The sequence below is a fragment of the Peromyscus maniculatus genome, chromosome 10 (genome assembly GCF_049852395.1).
Source record: "Peromyscus maniculatus bairdii isolate BWxNUB_F1_BW_parent chromosome 10, HU_Pman_BW_mat_3.1, whole genome shotgun sequence".
Lineage (NCBI taxonomy): Eukaryota > Metazoa > Chordata > Mammalia > Rodentia > Cricetidae > Peromyscus > Peromyscus maniculatus.
In genome coordinates, this window is record NC_134861.1 from 409,128 (window position 1) to 430,649 (window position 21,522).

The 21,522-nt window shown below is 50.1% G+C and overlaps 1 protein-coding gene across 13 annotated transcripts in view; it reads left to right on the forward strand.

Annotated features, from left to right (window-relative positions):
- The window catches only part of Slc2a9 (solute carrier family 2 member 9), a 155,785-nt gene that overhangs the window by 20,350 nt on the left and 113,913 nt on the right, over positions 1-21,522 (forward strand). For 11 of the 13 annotated variants that reach the window (XM_042285917.2, XM_076545667.1, XM_042285920.2 and 8 more), the window contains one exon: positions 5,513-5,611. In XM_042285917.2, the coding sequence (XP_042141851.1) occupies positions 5,513-5,611 (99 nt within the window). Of the gene's footprint in view, positions 1-3,001; positions 3,292-5,512; positions 5,612-21,522 lie in introns of those variants that run through there. The other 2 variants (XM_006985623.4, XM_076545672.1) reach the window with 2 other exon arrangements.

Genomic DNA, 21,522 nt, shown 5'->3' on the forward strand with positions numbered 1-21,522 from the left:
TCGAAGTATTTAGGAAAGGGAAGTATTGTGGGGATTTATCAAGGCAACTCCATGTATTTAAAAAGGAGATTTATTTAGGGGGTAACTTACAGCCAGTGAAGGGGTTGGTTACAGGATCTGGGAGAGGTGAGGTGCAATCCAGCATGGTTCTCTGAAGAACTCTGACTCTGTCTGCCATCTAGCATCCAGGATCACTAAGAACCAAGAGAATCTGGGTCTTAAGTGCTCCTGTCTTGGCTCCACCCCAGGGGCATGTCATAGGTAGTTGTGGCAGTTACCAGAAGCCTCACTAGGGGTAGTACTTCCAGGTCAAAGCTGCAACAGTTACCCACTACAGGGAAGGATCTTCTTCCACTATGGGGAAATGAGGGATCTAGCAGTGTGTGTGTGTGGGGGGGGGGGGGAGGGGGTTGCTGTAGAGAAAAGGCACCTCAGTTGCCTTCAGTGGGTGAGGGGATACCCCAGCCCTTTGATGTCTGAGTGTGTGTGTGTGTGTGTGTGTGTGTGTGTGTGTGTGTGTGTGTGTGTTCCTAGATGAACAGTTTCCATGCCCCAATATTGGGTTTCTCCAAGGATGCAATAAATCAGATCCAGCCAAATTAAAAGTCCAGGTCTAATGAGCAAAGCATCCTTGGGTGATTCTCAGGGGAAGAAACAGGAGAGAAATCACATGGCCAGTTCAGAGACCATATCTTAAATATCGGGTAGGCATGGTCTTGAGCATCTTGGGGCGGGGGGAGGAGCTGACCCTTGGCGGGCTTTCTGAGGGGTCTGGGAGGAGTAGGGGCCAGAGTGGAGACTCCCAGCACTAGGGGCCTATCGCTTTCCTGGAGTTTGGATAGATTTCTTACAAATTTAGACAGGCCGTTTGCTTCTTCGTAGCAACAAAGAGCCCAGAGTCGACTAGGACACCTGCTGCAGGAGACAGAGGGGTCTCACCTCTGGGATTTCTCATAACCGGAAGCCTGGAGACCCCAGGGAGTCTAGCACAGACCTCTCCCCACATCCCACCACAGGATGCCTGCTATTGTCTGTAAAATGGTGGGAACACCAAGTCCGATGGGCTCAGACCTAACACTTAGCAGCTGGGAAGATCCCCTTGCTTAGGACTCCTCGTACCTCCCCAACCACATCCAAGAGCTTACAGCCAGAACGACGCCGCGGGGACCTTTGCAAGGACACAGATTCCCTCGTTCACTTCTCTTAGTCAAACTGGTGTTCTTGTTTGTTTGTTTGTTTGTTTGTTTGTTTGTTTGTTTGTTTCGAGACAGGGTTTCTCTGTGTAGCTTTGCACCTTTCCTGGCACTCACTTGGTAGCCCAGGCTGGCCTCGAACTCACAGAAATCCGCCTGCCTCTGCCTCCCGAGTGCTGGGAGTAAAGGCGTGCGCCACCACCGCCCAGCTAAACTGGTGTTCTTGGCAAAGAATAGAGGTGGAGACAGTAGCAAGTCAGGGAATATCCATGCATTTTCTCACAAGAGGTGGAAAGGTCAAGGAATTTGAGCCCCGTCTCTTTTCCCCTCCTTTGGTTCTTTTCCATTGTTACCGTAACTGTCAGCTCTCATGGGGTGGGGGGCAGGGAGAGGGAGAGATGTGGCATGTAGAGGTCATCTCTATGTCACCCTGGCAACCCTCTGAGGTTCAATTTGGGACAGCCCACCAGAAGAGGGACATCTCACCTCTAGGCATCCTGTCCTCAATGATAAGCATGAGGATGGGGTAGAAAGCCAATTAGTTCCCCAAGACAGCTCTCAGAGTGGCACAGGACCCTGGCACCCTCTGTGATATCATGCCTGGCTGTACTTGCAGGCGTATGTTGACCACCTGGATCCGGTCCCCTGAGCTTGCCGCCTCAGTGGGAAGTTTAAGTGGGGTAGGGGTCACCTGATGAAATCCCAGCAAGCTTTTAATAGCGGGTGAGATCTGTTGTTACAGTGAGAAAACAGTACACTGACTAAAGCTGGGTGGTAGGTAAGGAAGAAATGAGACCATGACTGTTATGTCCTTAGCATGTAGGGGTGTGGCAGCCCCTGATTCTCTGCTACCCCTCCTGCACCTTAGATCGCAGGCACATAGTCCTTTTGCCTGTCACCTGTAGTATTTTTTTCCAGATAGCATCCATCCACTATCTCTGCCCACAGGAGATATCCCTGGCTGAGGAATGTCATACTGAGCAATGATCTGGGCTCTGTGAATCCCTGGCTGAGGACTAAGGCTGTTTTTTTCTTGCTCAGGGTGGTTCCCACTTACCCAGGGCAGCACTGTCTCCTTGCTGTGCATCTGAGGCCGGATGCCTTCAGGTGCATGTGACAATCAGGTTCTCCTCACATTCCTTATCTCCATGTGTCCCCTCCACTAAACATAGCTTGCCAGCTTCCCAGAGTCTTGTGTGGGGACTTGAACCCTGCGATTCATCTCCTAGGCATTCTGCATTGACCAACACTGCCTCTGTCCCTTCCCAGACTCTCCCAAGAACGTATACAGGTTGTCTTGAGCATGGCTCACTGAAGATACTTCGCTGATTGACACTGGGGCAAACTGGCCACAGAATGGATTAATTCTCATGCTATCCTGGTGTGCATGGTGTCATTGTCCCTCTATGCTTTATTGAGCTGGGTGGCGGGGGAGGGGCTGTAGAGAGGTCCACAGACATTCCTGCAGGCTGCTCGGGCTGCCTGTAGGCTATTTGAGCAGCAGGATGAGTCTGCAGGTTATTTAGAGAAAAATCAATATTCCATTTTGCCCTGGCAGAGTGGAAGCTCAGAGAAGTGTCAGGACTTGCCTGTGGATACCCAGTAAGTGGAAGAAGACTCAGCACTGGAATTCACCCAGCTTCGAAGGCTAAGCCAATGACCTTTGGCCTTATTTCTTAAGAAGTTTCTCTGGGTTTGTGCCAGCTACGCCATCCAGAGCTCAGGCCTTGTTAGAGAGAACCTTAAAAAAAAAAAAAAAAAAAAAAAAAAAAAAGACGAAGAAAAAGCCTTACGACTTGGGTGTGACTGAGGAAAGCAGATGTTCTTTTTAGACTCTCCAGTTGCTTAGGGGAAGGAGAGCAATGTTGCTCGCTTCCTGTTCAGGCATGATCACATAGCCACGCTTCCTGCTCTGCCCTCCTTCCTGTGGACTCTGCCTCCTCACTGTGGAGATGCCCTGGCAGGTCCAGGGTCCTGGGGCCAGGAAGAAGAAAAAAAAAAAAACATGGATGCCAGGGAGCTCACCTTAGCTTCCCTGATACGTGACACCAGTTGCCCTGGGGAGCTGCCTGTGGGTCACCAGCTGAGGAGGAAGAAGGTAAACACAGGATGGCTTCTTTGCTGTGGGGGAGTCCAGGCCTGGGTGGCTGCTATGGGTCAGAGCTCAGCCCATCTGCCTGTGTCTGGCAACTGTGCAGTGTAACACCCGGGAGCAGGCACGCTGGAGTTGTTGATTCTGGGGCCTCCATCCTAGCATTCTGTCAGTGTGTTGAGAATGAGGTTCTGGTGGACAGCCGCCTCATGCTTGCTCAGGGCTGGTCATCTTTTCCTGGGATCAGTGTGAAGTATGGGGTATGGGTGTGTGTGTTGCGGGGGAGGACAGCAGGCCACCCAGGATCAGTGACCCAACAGGCATAGAGAAGCAGAGAACCCCCAGAAGAGGGGATGAGGCAGGAGATGGCTTCCACCTGCCATTCTCCCCTGCCTGGCAGGACCCCTCCAGACCTGACGGGAGAGGTCCGCCCTTAAGAAGATCGGGGTTGAGAGCTAGGGGGAGGCGCAAGGGTCTAGAAAAAAAAAAAATGCTTAGTGTAGCTGTGCTGGGTAGTTTGGAGGAAATGGTCTCTGAGCTCAGACCCCGATGATATTTCAGCTCCTCCTGCTACACAACACTGCTCTGGACCCATTTTATTTGGCAATGCCCATCGCTGGGGTGACAACCCCCACCCCCTGTTTCCCACCATGCCACCAGCATCTACTCAGGGCTGCCTCATCAGAAGGCTTGCTACAGGGACACAGGAGGCAAGCAACATAGTCTCAGCCCTCGGGACAAGCTCCACCCCCTGGAGCCTGACATGCACGCGACTGGGACCAGTGCCAGGCTCTCCGCTTCTTATGCAAGATTATGCTGTGGATTCTGTTATCCCTCCCATCTTAAAGATGAGGAAGCGGGGTCAAGGAGTGGCCATGTAACTGGTCAAAGCTTACAACACAGTGAAAGCTGCAGTGTTAGGATCCAAAGTTGAATCAAAGAGATAAACAGGAGGGCCAAGGCGAGGCACGCAGGTGGCTTTCAGGAGGCTTCCCAGAGGAAAGGGCTTTGGCAGTGGGTCTCGGGAAGTGAGAGAGCCTCTTAGAGGACCTCGGGTGGACAGCGTGGAGAGCTGAAGCTTGTCTATCTTGGCAGAGGCTGGACCAGAGGGAAGTAAAGAGTGGAAGTAAAAGAGTTTAGAGTTTTGTTTTTCTTTGAGAACCGACTGTCTCTAGCAGCCCACTGGTTTCTCAGCAGCAATAATGTTATTAAAAGCCCATTTTATAGATGGACAAGTTGAGCCCCAGGAAGCTCCCGTCTCTGCTCAGATGCCCACAACTGTGTGTGTTACTGAAGCCTAGCAAGAAGAGGCTTGGGGCAGAGCATGGACTTGCGGTTAGGGGCCAGTGTTGCCTTCCAAACTGTGCGTGCCTGATCTTGGTCTCTAAACTGAATTAACTTGGGACACCCTTGGCTCATGTGGGGTGGTGAGGGGGTGTCAGGAACTCACACCTACAAAATGCATGCCCTGGTCTCGTCCACGAGACCAGAGGCCCGTGGCTGCGATCCAGTCCCCAGGTGTTTGTGAGCATGGCCGGTTCCTGGTTGTGGTCCTCATGGATGAGGCTGGGACACGTGTCCTTGGAGGCAGATGCCACATTCCCAGCATATGCCCCGCGTCTCTACTTGCGTCCCTATCGTAGGTGTGCTGAGCAGTTTGCAGGCTGTTTGGTCTGGAACTACACATGTGTGTACATGCACATGTACATGCGTGTGCATATGTGTGGCCATCACCCGTCTCAGACCCAGGTGAAGAGTCAGTTGTGCTTATAGGGAGTCTTGTCCTGCAATAGGAACCAGCTCGGGCTCCAGGTTCCTCCCCAGGCAGCACCCCTTTCTCCCTCCTCGGTGACACTGCATGGAACCAGACTGACTAGTCTAGGGATTCAGGGGAAGAATGGTAACTTAGGAAGCCCTTAGAACAATGTCTGCCCGTGGTGCTCAAGGACGGCCAGCCTCTGCAGAGAACTTAGCGTGGCATTTTGCTCCTCCTGGGTCAGACAGCGGCCACAATCCCCGGAGGTCTGTTAAAGGGTGGGGCTGGGCCCAGATCCTCAGGCAGCCCTGCAGGAAGACAGCCACGTGGCGGGACCTCAGCGCGGGAACTCTACCTGCCGCACGCCCCTTTCCCTAACCTGCGTCGCGTCTTTTCCCGCCTTGAATTCCCTCTGGACTGCCTGCCCATTAAGGGGGCAACCCACTCTGACGCTGTCCTCTCTTCTCCCAGGACTGGTCCTGGTCGCTCGTCGTGGCCGCTCTCGTGGGAGCCTTCGGATCCTCCTTCCTCTATGGCTACAACCTCTCCGTGGTGAACGCGCCCACGCCGGTGAGTGCGCGCGCGATCCGTCCGCCAGAGGGCGCTGCGCCCACACAGAGACCTTCCGGTCACCAGCCCAGCCTTAGGCCACCTGCAAAGCGGGGAACACCGGTTGAGTGCAAAGCTGCAGGCGAAGAGTGACCAGGAAAAACAGGGTGACAGTAGAAGAGGGTGTGCTGGGGGAGGGGGGCGGTGCTGAATCAGTTCCTGAGCTGAGATATCCTAGGGCACAGAGAGAGGGCGCTGCAGAGGTCCAAAGGCCTTGCGGGCTCTAATACAGGGGGTTAAGGAGCCTGGAGCACACAGACTCGTACGTTTTTGACTTGACCTTTTTAAAATTTAATTTTTAACCACACTCGGAGCCACCTGTTATGACTCACCCCTGGCACCTTTCTCAGACTGAGATCCATTCCAGGAGCTCTGCTGGTAACGGGTGAAGGCTTTCCAGAGGCCAGGTTATCCCCTGCGGGCTGCTGGCAAGATGGAAGTGGTAAAGGGAGGGGCAGAGGCTGACGCTGAGCCCAGGCTTGCAGGTGGAGGGTGGGGCTGAGAGGCTGCAGATTCAGAGAAACCTAGGCAAAGACTCCGAGCTCCAAGTGGTTGGAGTGGTGGGCATGTTGGGGGCGGCCTGAGGCAGATAGAAGCCTGGGGTCTCCAGTAGCTCTTCTGGCTTTGTTTTGTTTGGGCGCCAACATTCTCCTGTGTCAAATACGGGAGAGCCAAGGCTGGTGGGTCTCCAAGATTGTACAGGTGCCACAGATTGCAGGCTCCGTCTGTGCCAGGACAGATCTGGATTGTAAAAAACGTGTTAATGCTGACATTTGGGGTGCTAGCTAAGTTATTTCAAAAATGGGTTCTAATGCTTAAAAGGCTGCTGGGGGGGAAATGATGTCAGATGGCTCCTCCAGATGTCTGCAGCTGCCTGCGTCTTTGACTTTGTCATTTCAAGATGAGAAACTGACTTAGCAGGATTTGTCTCTGGAAAAAAAAAAAAAAGACTGGGAATTTGGACTCTTGCTTCATCTGGAAAGGTCATCAGGGCATCACACAAAAGGGTGAGGCCTTTGTGGAACAGGGATCCAAGAGAGACTTGAACTTGGAATAGCGTGACATCGTTGACCTATGAATCAATTTAGTCATCCACTCAACAAATATCTACTGAGTACCTGACACATGCTGGATGCTGGGAATCGGGAAGGCAATCTGGAGGCGGTGGCCCTTGAGCTGAGTCCAGCATGGCTGGAAGCATTTCCAGTAGTGGTAGAGGCAGGGACAGGGGAACCCAAAGCACACAAGGCCTGGCTGTGATGAGATGGTGGTATGCTGATGATAGGGAGGTGGGACTCACCAGGCTCCAAGGGGGAATGAGGAGATGGGATGGGAGAGGAGGTGGAAAGCTGAGGAGGCTGGGGTTGAGGCTCAGTGGTAGAGCACTTGCCTAACTCAGGTGAGGCCTAGAGTCAATCCCCAGTACTGAGAAAACAAACGGTGAGATGGAAGAAAGCCCTCAGATTGAAAATATTCTAAGAGAGAAAAGACAGAAAGGAAGAGAAATAGAACTCAGATCTGCAGGTGAGAAGCATGACCTTGGTCTCTATGGTCTCTAGGCACTGGGGAGCCACAGCAGGTTCATGAGGGGAGACCCAAGGAGTTAAGGCGTCAACATAGGAATTTGGTGGTGGGGGGACAGATTTCAATTTATTGATGTTACCTTCATCCCATCACAATAAAACAGCAGCTTGCCCAAGGTCAGCTCGGAGAACACAGTGCTGAGAGACAGACCCAGATCTGTCTGATTCCAACCCATGACCTTTAGAACCCCTGTCGTTGGCCACCAGTGCCAGGTTCTTAAAGCATAGGGACACTTGGTGTGGCCAGCTGAGGGGCAGGGTGAACTGGAGACAATAAGAATGTCTGCAACACAAGAGTGGTCCTTCTCTGGGTGCAAACTTTGAGGATTCTACAGCCTGGGACTCACTGTCACATACATCCTGTCCTTATAAAAACATGATCCAACAGAGATATGAATGCTGACTTCGTTATTAGCCAGAGAAGCACCCCCAAATTTCTCCTAGGAAGCTTCTTGGTTCATGTTACTCATTTTCCTGTTCTGCTGAAAGCCCTGATGTTTTGCCATTTTTAAAGTGTGTCATGATGCTTTGTGGGGGCATTTACCTTGGCATCATTATGGTCAGATGCCAAGGTAAAAAGATGATCAGACTTACTGCCAGGTCTTGGAGGTTCCCTGACACCACCAGCAGCAACAGATACCCAAACCATTTCTTGGCAAGAAGAGCCGGCTTAGTGGAACCATGAGCTTAGGACCATGGAAGGATCAAGTCCACTTAGGGAGTTCCGAGGAGACGAGGGTCACTGTTGGGGCATGGTTAAGGAGGTATAGATGAGGACATGGAGCAGAGAACGGAGCCATCTGTGGAAGGCATACAGCAGCCAGGCTGTGAGCCCCAAGAGGGAAGCCGGGCTGAGGGCCAAGCTCACTCAGGAGGCCCTTCCAGGTCAGACTTCCCTGGAGCTGGAGTCAGCAGACTGGCAGTGAGCATCCCAGCTCTTCCATGGAGTGGTGGCAGTGGAGCATGGTGAAACCTCACCTGCCCTCTCGGGGAGATGGAAAGACATTGGAGAGACCCTGCTCACAGTGGCCTGTGGCCCCTGAATCCTCTCTTGCCCTGTGGGAGGGATAGTGATGGAAGAATGAGGCCACCAGAGGAGCTGGGAACAAAGTAGACTCTCCATGGGAGGGGGTCCTGTGCAAATGGGAGCATGGCAGGAGGGTGAGGCACGGGGACCTTGTGAAGGAGAAGGCTGTCCAGGGAAGGGACAACTCAGACGCTAGGGCAGAAATGTCCAGAGAGGGTGGCAGAGGCTGCCACCAGCGAGTGCGGAGAGAGAAAAGTTGTGATTGTGGTCAGTGGCCCCAGCACTGTGCTGACTCTGAGGCCTGGTCACCAGCTTCAGTGTGGGACACGGGGTCCTGGTAACAAGTCTCAAAAGGAATCCATGCTTCAGCTACATACCAAGAGAGAGGTAGTATCTCTCTACTTGACCAGTCCACACCTAGCTGACCCTGGCCCTGACTGTTGTCCAGGCCTGACCTTGAGAAGCTCTTCTCCCCTCTACCCCCCCCCACACACACCCCAGTTTACCCAGGAGATCTTATCTATTTCCCCTTCCTGGGGCGATCCATGCATATCCCTCTTAAGGTCTTCCTTGTTACCTAGCTGACCCAAGCTAGTGGGAGCTCACAGACTCCGGACTGACAGCTGGGGAACCTGCATGGGTCAGAACTAGGCCCTCTGAATGTGGGTGACAGTTGTGTGGCTTGATCTGTCTGTGGGGCCCCTGGCAGGGGGACCAGGACTTATACCAGGTGCATGAAATGGCTTTTTGGAACCCATTCCCTAGGGTGGGAGACCTTGCCCAGTCTTGATGCAGCGGGGAGGGGCTTGGTCCTGCCTCAACTTGGTATGCCAGACTTTGTTGACTCCCCAAGGGAGGCCTTACCCTCTCTGAGGAGTGGATGGGGGGGGGGGTTAGGGGGAGTGGAGGAAAGTGGGAGAAGGGGAGGGAAGGGAAACTGTGGTTGGTATGTAAAATGAAAACCTTTAAATTAAAAAAAAAGAAGCTCTTCTTCAATATTTAGAAGCCTTGAATTCAGATAATCTCTCTCTCTCTCTCTCTCTCTCTCTCTCTCTCTCTCTCACACACACACACACACACACACACACACACACATACACACACACACACACACACACACACACACACACACACACACCACTTGGGCTCTGGTTGTTCTAGCCAGGGCTCACAGTCACACACTCCATCTTCATTCTGCCAGGAGTCTCAGCTAACTTCACGTGATAGAAGAAACTGAGGCCAGTGGAGGCCAGTGTGTCTAGTTTCCTGGAGTAACCATCGCCCCAAGTTCCCCCTCAATGCCATCACCCTGAGTGAACCCATTCACCCTGCTTTCAGGGATGCCCAGAATCTGACTGTCCTGTCCCACCCAGAGCTCCTTTGGCGCGAGGACCCATGTGGCTTCTTCATGTGTCCACAGAGGGCCTGTGGTCACTTCAAGCCAGTGGGTGGGAGCAGAGCACGGTTCGTCAGAAACCACTTGAGACTCTACCCTTGAAGGGCCCCACAGGCCCGGGAGAGCTGTCTGACACACGTTAGACTTTCTGTGAGCCTGCAGGAAATTGTCACGGTCTTTAGCCACTGAACCTGCTGAGGCAGGGGAGGCTCTGATGAAGTAAGGATCGATGACCATAATGGCTGCCAACTACTTCTCCCCCAGTTCGGTCTGTAGCCTGCAGGGCTCATGGAGCCATCTAACTAACTTCCCTGTTTCCATCTGGATCCCAACGGTTTCTCCTCCAGTCAAAGACCAAAGGGATATTTAAGGAATTGGGGTACATCAAAATCCACAACCCGCACATCAAACTTAGAAAACCCCGCGGACCTCTGTAGCTGCACTGTGGGGAGTCTGGCTCCCAGGTAATGTGGTTCTCAACCTGAGGTGCATTCCCCTTACCTCCCCCACCCCTTTGACCCTTGGTGCTGCCCCTCAGACGCCACCCACACTGGAACCACAGGCCCTTTGTACTCTCTGTTCTCTTTGGCTGGAACACTTTTCTTTCAGATAACCCGTGCTTTCTCTTCGATTACCTCCTGCCTCTTCTTAAGTCTGTCTTCCTCAGTGACACCTTCCCTGACCTGCCCACGTGGAACAGCACCTCTCTAAGCCTCTCTAGTCCTTCACTCAGATTATTTCCCCTTGTAGTGCGGGTACTATTTGGTACCACCCGAGATGGTATACCTTTGCTTCTTGTCTCTCTTCCTGCTTTAAAATTTTAGCTTCATAAAGACCTGGGCTCTCTGACCTTACTGCTTCTGCAATGCCGCCACCTGGAACAAGACCCAACACAAAGCAGGCATTTGCAACACATGTGTGCTGAACAGATTAAAATCAGGGTTCTAGAGGATTTTCTTTTGTTTATCTATCTATCTATCTATCTATCTATCTATCTATCTATCTATCTATCTATCTATCATCTATCTATCTATCTATCTATTTGGTGGTTATGAGACAAGTTTTCTGGGCTTCTCTCTCCCAGTCAAATTGCTTATCAACAGTGTGAGTCTGCCCTGTATAAGAATTCGGGTACTACCTCTATTGCATTCACAGATGACACCCAGATCCAGGTCTAATTATCTAGTGACCCATCTTTCTGCTCTCTAACGAGGACCTGATACAGGGTCAACACAGATTTTTCTGTAAAGGTCCAGACCACATATTTGGCTTAGCAAGACTAAATGGTTCTTTTTTGTAATTCTTCAACTTTGCCTTTATGGTGAGAAAGCAGCCAGAGACTTGTAAATGAGTAAGTAAAACTCTGTACCAATAAAACTTTATTTGCCAAAACAAGTAGTGGGCTAGAAATCATTGGCTAATCCCTGTGTTTGGGGTTCTAACAGAGTGTGGAGGTGCCAATGGACTCCTGGTGTCTTAGTTTCCGGCAGAAGGCTAGCTTGCTGAACAGTTAGCTCATGGTCAAAGCTATATTGTGTCCAACACAGACTGATGTCTTTTTTGTTGTTGTTTTTGTTTTTTTCGAGACAGACTTTTCTCTGTGTAGCTTTGGCTGGCCTGGAACTTGCTCTGTAGACCAGGCTGGCCTTGAGCTCACAGAGATCTGCCTGCCTCTGCCTCCCAAGCACTGGGATTAAAGGTGAGTGCCACCATGGCCCAACTTGGACTGAAGTCTTCCTGTGATGTTTCGTTCCCAGAATTTTACTTATTGCCAGACTATTGGTGATTGCCAAGGCCTTGTTTGTTTGTTTCCAGTAACCATCCCCTGTCATCACCTGTCTTTCTGTCTATCATCTACCCATCGACCTATCTACATGTGTGCCAAAAGCATTTGGATGCCCTTGCAGAAGGCTGCAGAATCCGAGACTAATTTACATGCTAATCAGACATCTTTGAACATGACCTAGCTTCTCAAGAAGTCATGCAGACAAGGCAAGAGATGCTGCTCTGGCCCATGGCAAACGGCCTCAGATTCTTACTGTTTAAGCTTTGCTGTTATGGAGGAGAGTGTAGCTCTTCAGGGGCACTGGATTTGTGAGTACTGCTGGAGGAGTCTGTGATGGCCAGAGCTGCAGAGGGTGATATGCCTTGGTTCATGTGGTCTCCCCGCGCCTGCACTCAAGAGGCTAGGGAGGGCTGGATGGAGACATTGCAGCTGCGGTGAGCTGTCTGAGCACCACATGCAGCTCTCGGGTAGCTGGAGTGAGTGTCCGTCATTGGGCAGGCAGGCTGTTGCAGACCTGGGTAGAGTGGCAATGCCAGTAGGAGCCCCGCCCCTCTAGTCCTACACTGCACTGAGCCATGAAGAGCAGAACTGGGCAGAATGACCTCTGGGGTAGCCCCCAGGAAGAGCCTCCAAGAAGGACTGCAGTCTAGACAAACGGGAGTGCAGGCAGAGATGCTCAATTAGCTGTGGATGTTTGTTTTTGTGAGATAAGGTGTCACTGTGCCAGAAACAGCTGGCAGGCTGATAGAAAGGGCATTTCTGAACCCGTGGCTCTTCCCGCCCCCCCCCCCCCCCGCAACCCCCCTCTGCCTGCTCTGCTTCCCACCCTCTGTCCTGCTTTCACGTGGTCTTGTTTGGCAGTTGTAAAAGCAACAGACTTAGGAAAAGAGCCAGAGATTTAACAACCGAACCCCTGGCATGAATCATGAGTCAGGACCATGCCAGGGTAACAACCCCATGGTACTAATGAAGGGGAGAGCGAGCAGCTGCTCAAGGCAGAGCCTGTTCAATCATCCCAACAGCCAAAGCCTGGGCTCTTCCCAGAGGCCCTGGAAAGGCTTCATGTAAACCTGCTCTTCGACATGATAGCACAGAGGCTATTTCTTGCGGTTCACGGCCCCCCCCTCCGCCCCCCACACCTCCATCAGTGTCTTGTTTATATAATGAGCATCCTTCCACGCACTGAGAAGTTTCCATCATGGGGATTTTTCACACTGCACTGCACATCTCTAAACCGGGGCTGTCACTTCTAATTTGTCTCTAAGATGCTGCTGTGATATTTAAATCGGGAGCATTGAGTCTCCACCCAGTGTGGTTTGGTTTTGATCAGAACTGGTAGGGTTACTGACTGGCCGAAGGGGCCTCCTTGGGTGTTTTAGGAAGTGGAGCCCCACTACCTCCTCCCCTGCTCTGCCCCCTGGAGTCTCAGCTTGCTAGAGCTGGGAAGCCTTTATCTTTGATTCAGAGCTTTCTTGTCATTAAGAGCCCCTGGAAAAATGCCCTTGTTGCCCCAGTGGGGTAAAGAGCACAGTGTCATCATGGCGGGAGGGAGTCCTTGCTCAGTAAGATGGGGGTGGGGGGGCAGTGGCTACTACCATCAGAGAGGTAGGACAGCTGACCCAGGCAGATGTGGGGCAGACTGGAGGGAGAGTCACTGCGGGTGTGAAGAAATTCAGACAAATCTAGAAACAGTACTTCTGCTTACAGGGGATGCCGAGGTGTAGTGAGCACCTACTATGTATCACTTAGGTATAGGGAGCCAGGTGACATGAGGTGACCCCACGCGGATTGTGTGGCACATAGATCAAGGAGCCTTGGTAAGGGCATCTATATCCATTCCCTCCTGCCGGCGTTGGCTGGTGCTGACTCTTTAGAAGCCCCTCAGGTACGTCTGGCTCTGATAGGCAACATGTGAGCCCTCTGGACCACCCACAGAGTATTCTATTTCTGTTTATATTTATGACCCCCCTGAGAGTCGCTGCAGATGACTGCTTGCCAGGGTCTTGATGTATCTGGCGGTGCTAATATCACAAACCCAACTGGGCTGCAAGGTAATTTGCCTTCTGTTGCCTGGCATTTCCTGCCATCCTTTGGAGGAAGGAAATTGCAGAGTCCAATTTATTGCCAAAGCATGGTCCTTGGGTTTTTATGCGAGGTAATGGTGAATTATTTATAGATTCTTGGGCCTAGGAAGCAAATGTGTTTAGAACTCCCTTATTTTACAGACACAGAAACATAATGGTACTGAGTCCTTCGCCACCAGCTACATCTCTGCCTGGATTCTGTCGTGGGACTCTAATGACCCAGGACTGGGCTATTTATTCTCTTCCTATAAGTCCTCACAGTAAATCCTGGAGGGGGCAATGACAATAGTTTTGGGACCTGAGGTTCAGAGAGGTTAAGTAACTGGTTCAGTCACCCAGCAGGTAAGTGGCAAAGGTCCCTGGCCCCAAGAACACTGCCCAGAGATGCAGAACTTGAGCTGCATCAGGCTGCCCTAAAGGTCACAAAAGAACTCAAAGGTGCGAGCAAGTCTTGGAGTTAGGGTGGCCATTGACAGATCTGCATTCAGGCTCTTTCCCTTTACCCATGCTGCCTCTTAGGCATTTCTTTGTGATTTAAACCCTAGTTAGCACTCATTATGGGGTTCCTTCTTAAGTCCTATCAGCTCACCATCTAGTACCAAATGCAGAAGCTTCCTCACCACCCTGACTTTATCCGCTCTAAACCTTGGAAGAACCTTCAAGCTACAGCGAACACCCAGGTAACAAACCACAGCTGCTGACCCACACTCAGACCCTCTGGGAGCTGTAGGACCAAGTGCACACTGAGAGCACGTGGGGAAAGCCAGTCATAGCCAGCTTGGACCCAGCCTGCCTGTATTTTTGACTTCCCTGATCTAGGTCATGTGACTGAATTCTATAGTCACAGCATTTTGTGCTCATGTTGTCCTGGTAGACTTGTCTTCACTGGCTCTTGAGATATTTGGAGATAGAAGGACAGGAGCTTATCCTTAGAGGCAGGGGCAGATCTGGTAAGGAAAAAGATGTGTAGAGACAGGGAAAAAGATGTAAGAGTAGGCTTCTTAGATGTAGGGTCAGTGAGAAAGTCAGCATGGGATACAAGATGAGGATGCTGTAGAGTCGGCCTAGAATCTCACTACCACAGTGACCTGAAGACTATCTTGAGTTGCAGAATGTTTTCTTCAGATGGAAGCTGACAGTTTCCCCAAAAGCGTTAGAAAGAAGTGTTAGATAAAGTTCCATATGTCCGCTCCTGTTAGCCCTCATGCTATAGCCTAAATCTTGGTCCCTTAAAGCCTCACGTCACTGTGAGTGGTCACACCTTGGGCTTTGGAATCAGGTGGATTGTGCTCTGGAAACTCAGCTGCTATCACAATAAGCTCAACACCACGGACACTCTTTTCAAAACTCACGTCACTACCAAAGGCAGGTGATCGTGGGGTTCTGCTCCATAAAGCCTGTGGCCCCACCATTCTCAGTGGCCTTTGAGCCCCCGATGCTTTCCTGGGGGGGGTGGCCAGCTGACAGGGAAAGGGAGTGAGCGCAATGGCCTGTGTGAATGCAGATGTTCACAAAGCCACTTCTGCTCACACTCCTTGGGAAGGAAGTGCTCCTACAGCCTCACCCAGGTGCAAGGACTAGAGTCACATGACTTTGAGAGGCACCGGAAAATAACAAATGCCAACCTGGCGAGGTCTAGCAGGCTCTGCGGTTCTTCCAAATTCTGTCTTGCCCATGTTGAAATGAACTTTCTCAAATAGCTAATGTGGACACAAATGTCTCCTGCTCAGCAGCCAGTCAGCATGCGTTCAGTGTCTTCTCAGCATAAAGCTAGGCAGCATGCAACAGAGGTGCTGGTAGAATCGTTTCTCTGTTTTCTACATAAACAGTTGAAATCAGGGGGCAGGAGAGATGGCCCAGTGGTTAACAGCACTGACTGCTCTTCCAGAGGACCCGGGTTCAATTCCCAGCACCCACGTGGTAGCTCACAACTGTCTGTAACTACAGTTCCAGGGGATCCAACATCCTCACATAGACATACATCTAGGCAAAACACCAATGTGAATAAAAATAAAAATAAAGAAAAGGGTTGAAATCAGGCCTCAATAGATGACTCAGTGCTTGCCACAATATGAGGGCCTGAGTTATGTACCTGGCACCTATATAAAATTCCTGTACAGTCCTGCCTACTTGTAATCCCGGGGCTAGGGAGGAGGAGACAAGAGCATCCTTAGTGCTCACTGGCTGGATAGCCTACGTGAGTGGCTGGAGAGATGGCTCACCAGTTAAGAGCGCTTGTTACCCTCACAGAGAGCTCCTTAGGTTCTCAGTTCCTGCATGATAGCTCCTAACCATCTGTTACTCCAGTTCCAGACGCTCCAATGTTTTCTTCCTCCATGGGCATGGCATACACACGGTACACAGACATATGTGCAGGCAAAACCGTTCTTACACATTTTAAAAAATCTTCAAAACTAAATTTTTAAAAAGAAAGGCGTGAGACGGGGAGGGTAGTGGAATGAGGGGTCCCAGAGGCATCAGGAGGGAGGTAGAGGTGGATGAATGTGAGCAAAACACATTGTATAAATAAATCAAAATTTCAAAAATGAATAAAAATTATTTTTTTTAAAAAGAGTTGGAATAAAGTGGTGATTAAGATTTGTGTCTGAGGCCGCTGCCCAGACTTCATTCCTGATGGCGGCACACACCAGTGCTGTGAGCTTGGGTGAGGGTTTTACTGTTCTGAACCCAATTCCTCACCTGCTCTGAAAGAGAACCAAACTGTCGCCCCTCCATAGGGCTGTGGGCGGAGGTGATGAGGGTAGGCGTCCAGATCTCAGAAGAGTCCATGGTCCCATGAACGGGGCGCCTGTTTCATGATTGGTTATTATTGCAATTCCTCATGGCTATCTGACACAAAGCAAAAATCTAAAACACAGCCGCCTGTTCTGTCACACACTGCAGCGGCCCAGGGATCCCAAATTCAGTGAATGTTCATGTGATACATTAGAGGCAGCTTCATCACCAGGTTCTAGCGACCACAGACTGTCTTCTAGGCCATCACTGGCTTCCCAGCAGGAAGACAAACTTGTCACCACAGGCAGCACTTTGGAGGGCTATCGGGGACCCTGTGAGCTGCGTGTTGTAGGGAACAGACTGTCCCTAACAGGTCTTCCAGTTTCTAGAGCTTTCTATAGAGGCCCCTGCTCTGTGATTTTTCCAAAATGAAAGCAAGAAATCTCTGCAGGCTCCCAAAGCGGCGCATGGGAGTTAGTGGTCTCTTGCCCTCCCGTCTCCCATCAGGCTTCCAGGTGTAGTGGAACTCAGTGGGTAAGGGACTGTTTCCTCCAAGTCCACGCCTATTAGCTCTCTCCCAGGAATTCCCAGACGCTGAGCATTGCTGCCAGGGGGGTGCTAAGAGGCAGGCTCTCCAGCGTAGGCGCTGGCTACACTCCCTGTGAGTGAGTTTAACCACTTGAATCAGTGCAGGCTTGTAATAGGGGCCAATGTCAGAAGCAAGAACAGCCTCCTCCATGTGTTGAGGTCCTGCCTGTGTAGGGGCAGGAACAGTGCCTGAGAATTTCTGCACATTCATTACTTTGGCAAGCTTCTCCACAGGGAGAGGCCCGGCCCCTGTTTATAATCGCTCTGGTCCTGGCATGTCCTGTAACCCTCACTTTCTGGAGTCTTTCCTTCCCTGTGACTCAGCTGCTCTCAGCCCGGCTCCTGTACACAGTGCTCCTTGTTTACACTGTACTTGGAGGACCCGACAGAGTTTAGCCTATACGAAGGCTTGACTGATGTTGATTTCAAATTTTTATTTAGTCATTTAAAAAAATCATTTTTATTTATGTGTACGTGTGTACGAGTGTATGTTCACATGTGTGTGTTGGGGTCAGTAGAAGGTATTGGTTTATCCGGAACTACAGTTACAGGTGGCTTGAGAGTGAACTCTGGTTTTCTGGAAGAGCAGCAAGAACTCTCATCTACTGAGGCATCTCTCTAGCCCCTGGCATTTCTCTCTCTCTCTCTCTCTCTCTCTCTCTCTCTCTCTCTCTCTCTCTCTCTCTCTCTCTCTCTCTGTTTTGTTTTTTCGAGACAGGGTTTCTCTGTGTACCTTTGCACCTTTCCTGGATCTCGCTCTGTAGACCAGGCTGGCCTCGAACTCACAGAGATCCGTCTGCCTCCGCCTCCCGAGTGCTGGGATTAAAGGCATGCGCCACCACCGCCCGGCTGGCATTTCTTTTTAAATCTGCAAATGTACTAGTGGACTTAGCTGTTTAACTTTTGTCCCACCGTGGTTTGTTCAACAGTGTGTGTACAGGAGTAACTCATTTGGGAGCAGTTACAGCACAAATGTCCCCTAGCCCATGAGAGCCTTCCACAGCCTCTACCACTTAAAGTCTCATTTTCACATGAAGGGATCTATCCCCAGATTTGTCTGAGGTAAAAAATGAGACAAGCTATCATTGGGTGGTTTCCATAGTTTAAGCTACACAAATAATTTTGCGTGATTAAAGAATAACGAGTTGAGCCAGGCTCAGAGTTCTACACCCAGGATCATGCCCCAAATCCACACTCAGAGCTGGTCCTCAGGCGTCTTCCCCAGCCTTCCCCAGCACAGGTCACCACCCAACAGCTGCTTTGGGAAGCTACCACATTCCCATCTGTATGGCATTTGAAGTCTAGTCATCAGATTGGCTGAGTCTTCTCCACATGTTCACTCCCTAGCTATGGGGGATACTGGAAAAGCTTGTGTGACATTCTCAGCCTGCAAAGTGTTAAATGGCCTTGTGAGAAAGCTGAGTCCTGTCCCCAAATAGGAAGGAGATTAGTGTGTGCAGAGACTTCATATGACTCAGCAGTTAATGTTTGACACATAGCCACTGATAGAGATGTATTCCTTCAGAGAGGATGCTCATGGCCATTTGGTGAGGGACCAAGGTTTAGTTAGCATTGTGGCAGCCCTGGTGAGCAGGTGGTGGTTTAGACTGGTTGAAAGAAGGGAGTGGTAAATCCTTGGAGACAATGTGGTTTTGCTAAGACTGCTATTACAAGTACCATGGACTTGAACAACAGAGCTGCATGAACTCACAGCTCTGTCATCCAAAAATCTAAGATCAATGTGTTGGCAGGGTTGGCTCCTTGTGAAGGATGGGAAGGAAGGGTCTAGTCTGTTCTTTCCAGTAGAGAGTCATCAACCAGTGCCCAGAATTGCTTTCTCTGACTATACCCAAATGGCAAAGCACATGGTCGGAATTGACGCGAGTATCATCCTATGGTTGTGAGAGGATGCAGCCTTGGGATGAGGACAAACTATGGAAGGTAGAGTGAAGCATCAGGAAGCTCCCTCATTCTGACAGCTTTCCGGAGCCACCCATTCTCCGGGCTCACCACTGCTGTGAGTTACCATTTAGTTAAATAGCCTTGTGGTTTAGCCACTTTAAGCCGAGGTTTCCTGTTACTTACATCCAAGAGCATCCTTAAGTGATGCAGTGTGTTGTCAGCTCTGTTGGGCTGCTATTTCTTTGAGATTTGGGATTAGGTTTGCTTGATCTCCATGTCCAGCCCAGGGCCCGATGTTCAGCACATGCTTGTTAGATGAATCAATGGGTGATGGCAAATCAATGTCCTGTGTATAAAGGTGTGGAAACTTCATCATCAATAGGACTTGCTCCGCTTGATGACAGTGTGTTCTAGCCTCGCTCCATGACATGAGCAAAGAGGTTGTAGATCTGGGGAACACAGGGAATGAAAAGAAGATTAATACCTCCCACAGAGAGGATCCCTCCCCTCCATGCTTCTTCCCTAGCCTTCAGGACCTTTATACATGAAACCTGGGGATCTTCTGTTTCTCTTTCACATTCTTCAATATCCTCCCTCTCCAAATCTGCAGGCTATCACCCAGTAAATCCTGTCCACTCTACTCCCCGGTCTGTCTCAAATTCACCCACATCTGCCCAGGCCTCCATGGTGTTTAGAAGGCTGCACAGGTCCCAGTACCTCTCTCAACGAGGCTCCCAGTTTCCTTTCTACCTCCCTTCTACCCCATTTCCACCTTGTAGCCTGAGAGATCCTGCAAAAATGCAAACACACCATGCCTACCCCTTGCTCCAAAATCCATTCTGCCCAGAATAAACTGCAAGGAAGCCACACTCATGATCAGGACCCTTCCACCTCCGCCTGCCTGTCTCTTGTCTCATTCCGCCACCACTGATTCTCTCCTTCTTTGAACACTCAAGCCTTTTCCCACCTTGCAGTCTCAATTTTGTGAGTTGATATGTGTGTGTGCACATGCATGTGAGCATGGGTGCACATCTGTGTGAGCATACACAAACGTGTGTATAGATGGGTGTGGAAGCCAGAGGTCAACAGCTTTGTCAGGTATTTCTCAGGAGCTGTCCATTTGGTTTTGTTTGTTTTGAGACAAGGTCTCTCTTTGGCTTAGGGCATGCCGACTCAGTAGATTGGCTGGTTAGGCTGGATCCACTTGCCTTTGTCCCCCAGTGCCGGGATCACAAACATGTGCCACTGTGCCAGATTTCTTTCTTAAATATGGATTTCAGGAACAGGACACAGGTCTGCATGCTGTGTGTCAAGTACCTTACTCCAAGCCCCTCAGTCTATACCCTCCTCCTGGAACATTTCTCCATTTTCTTTAAGTTTTAAAGGGACTACGTATATATAATCACAAAAGAATATATAAAATACAAATATGTTTCTCATGCATGTGTTCACCCACAGGATAGAGGTTGCTTCTTAGTCTAGAATTTATGTTACCACCAACTGCATGGTGATGAATCAAAGGTCCTGATGGAGCAGTCATTTCTCACAGCATCTCCCATGACAGCCACTTGGCCTGGCATTGAAAGCTCTTCTTCAGAGTTTGTCACCTGTGTGGAATTCCACCAGCAGACACTCAGTTATGCTTCTCTGACCGTTGGACACGGAGCCATTGCGCAATTTCTGTCACTTCCTTGGATGGATGTTATGGTGTCAGAGTCCCTCTCTGTAAGGAGCTATAGTTCATTCACATTTGTAGCTGCAGTGTTTCCCATTATGACTGTTCTGTAATTTGTTTATCTGTTCTGCCATGAACATCTGGGTTGTTTCTTGTTTGGGGTTATTACAAACAATGTCACCATGGACATTGGAGTACACGTATCCTAGGACCGGTAGGAAAGTTGTGCAATGGAATTTTCTAGAAGTAGATCTGCTGAGCTGGTCTTTAAAACATCTTTATCTAAGAGGGGATTGCATGAGCTCCATTCCAGTACTGGACACGGCTTTGTGTTCTTTTTTGTCCCTCACATCAGCCCTTGGAGGTCAATGTCATCCTTTCCATCCTGCAGGTGAATAAGCTGCCTAAATCACAAGCATGGTGCTCAGTCTGTGGGAGTCAAACCCTAGCTTTTCCTGTAATGACATATGCTAGCCATGCTGAGGTTTTGTGGGTCCATATTGTTTGCAATGTATGACTACGAATGTGCTGGGGAAATGAACTTCCTTGGATAGCGGAGTGCCATGACCCCAGTCTGTTGCACATTAGACCCACCCAGTCTGTGCCCCAAATGCAGCAGCAATGATGATGATGATGATGATGGAGTGGGTGTCTAGATAGATCTCATTGTGGGTTTATTTGCATGTCTCTTTGACTAATGATATTGAGTCTGTGGCTGTCTAGTTGGATATGTGCATATCATTTAGTGTCTATTCAGGTCTCTTGATCATTTTTAATTATATTTGTCTTCTTTTTTAGTTCTTAAAAATTTATTCTATGTGTTTTTCACATCATGTATCTTGATCCCACTCATTCCCCATCCCTTCAAACCCTCCCTCTGCCCCTGTGCCCCCCCCCAAATAAAACAAAATTAAAGAGAAATAAATGAGGAAAATAAAATGAGAAAATTTTTTTAAAGAGAAGAAATTAAAAATCTCGTCATGGAAGCTGCAGTGCCTCCCAATAAGCCATGCCATATACCTCTTTGTCCGTACGTCTCTACTTGCAAGTGTTTGTTGCAAAGAGTCATTGGTCTGGTTCAAGGCCCCTGGTCTC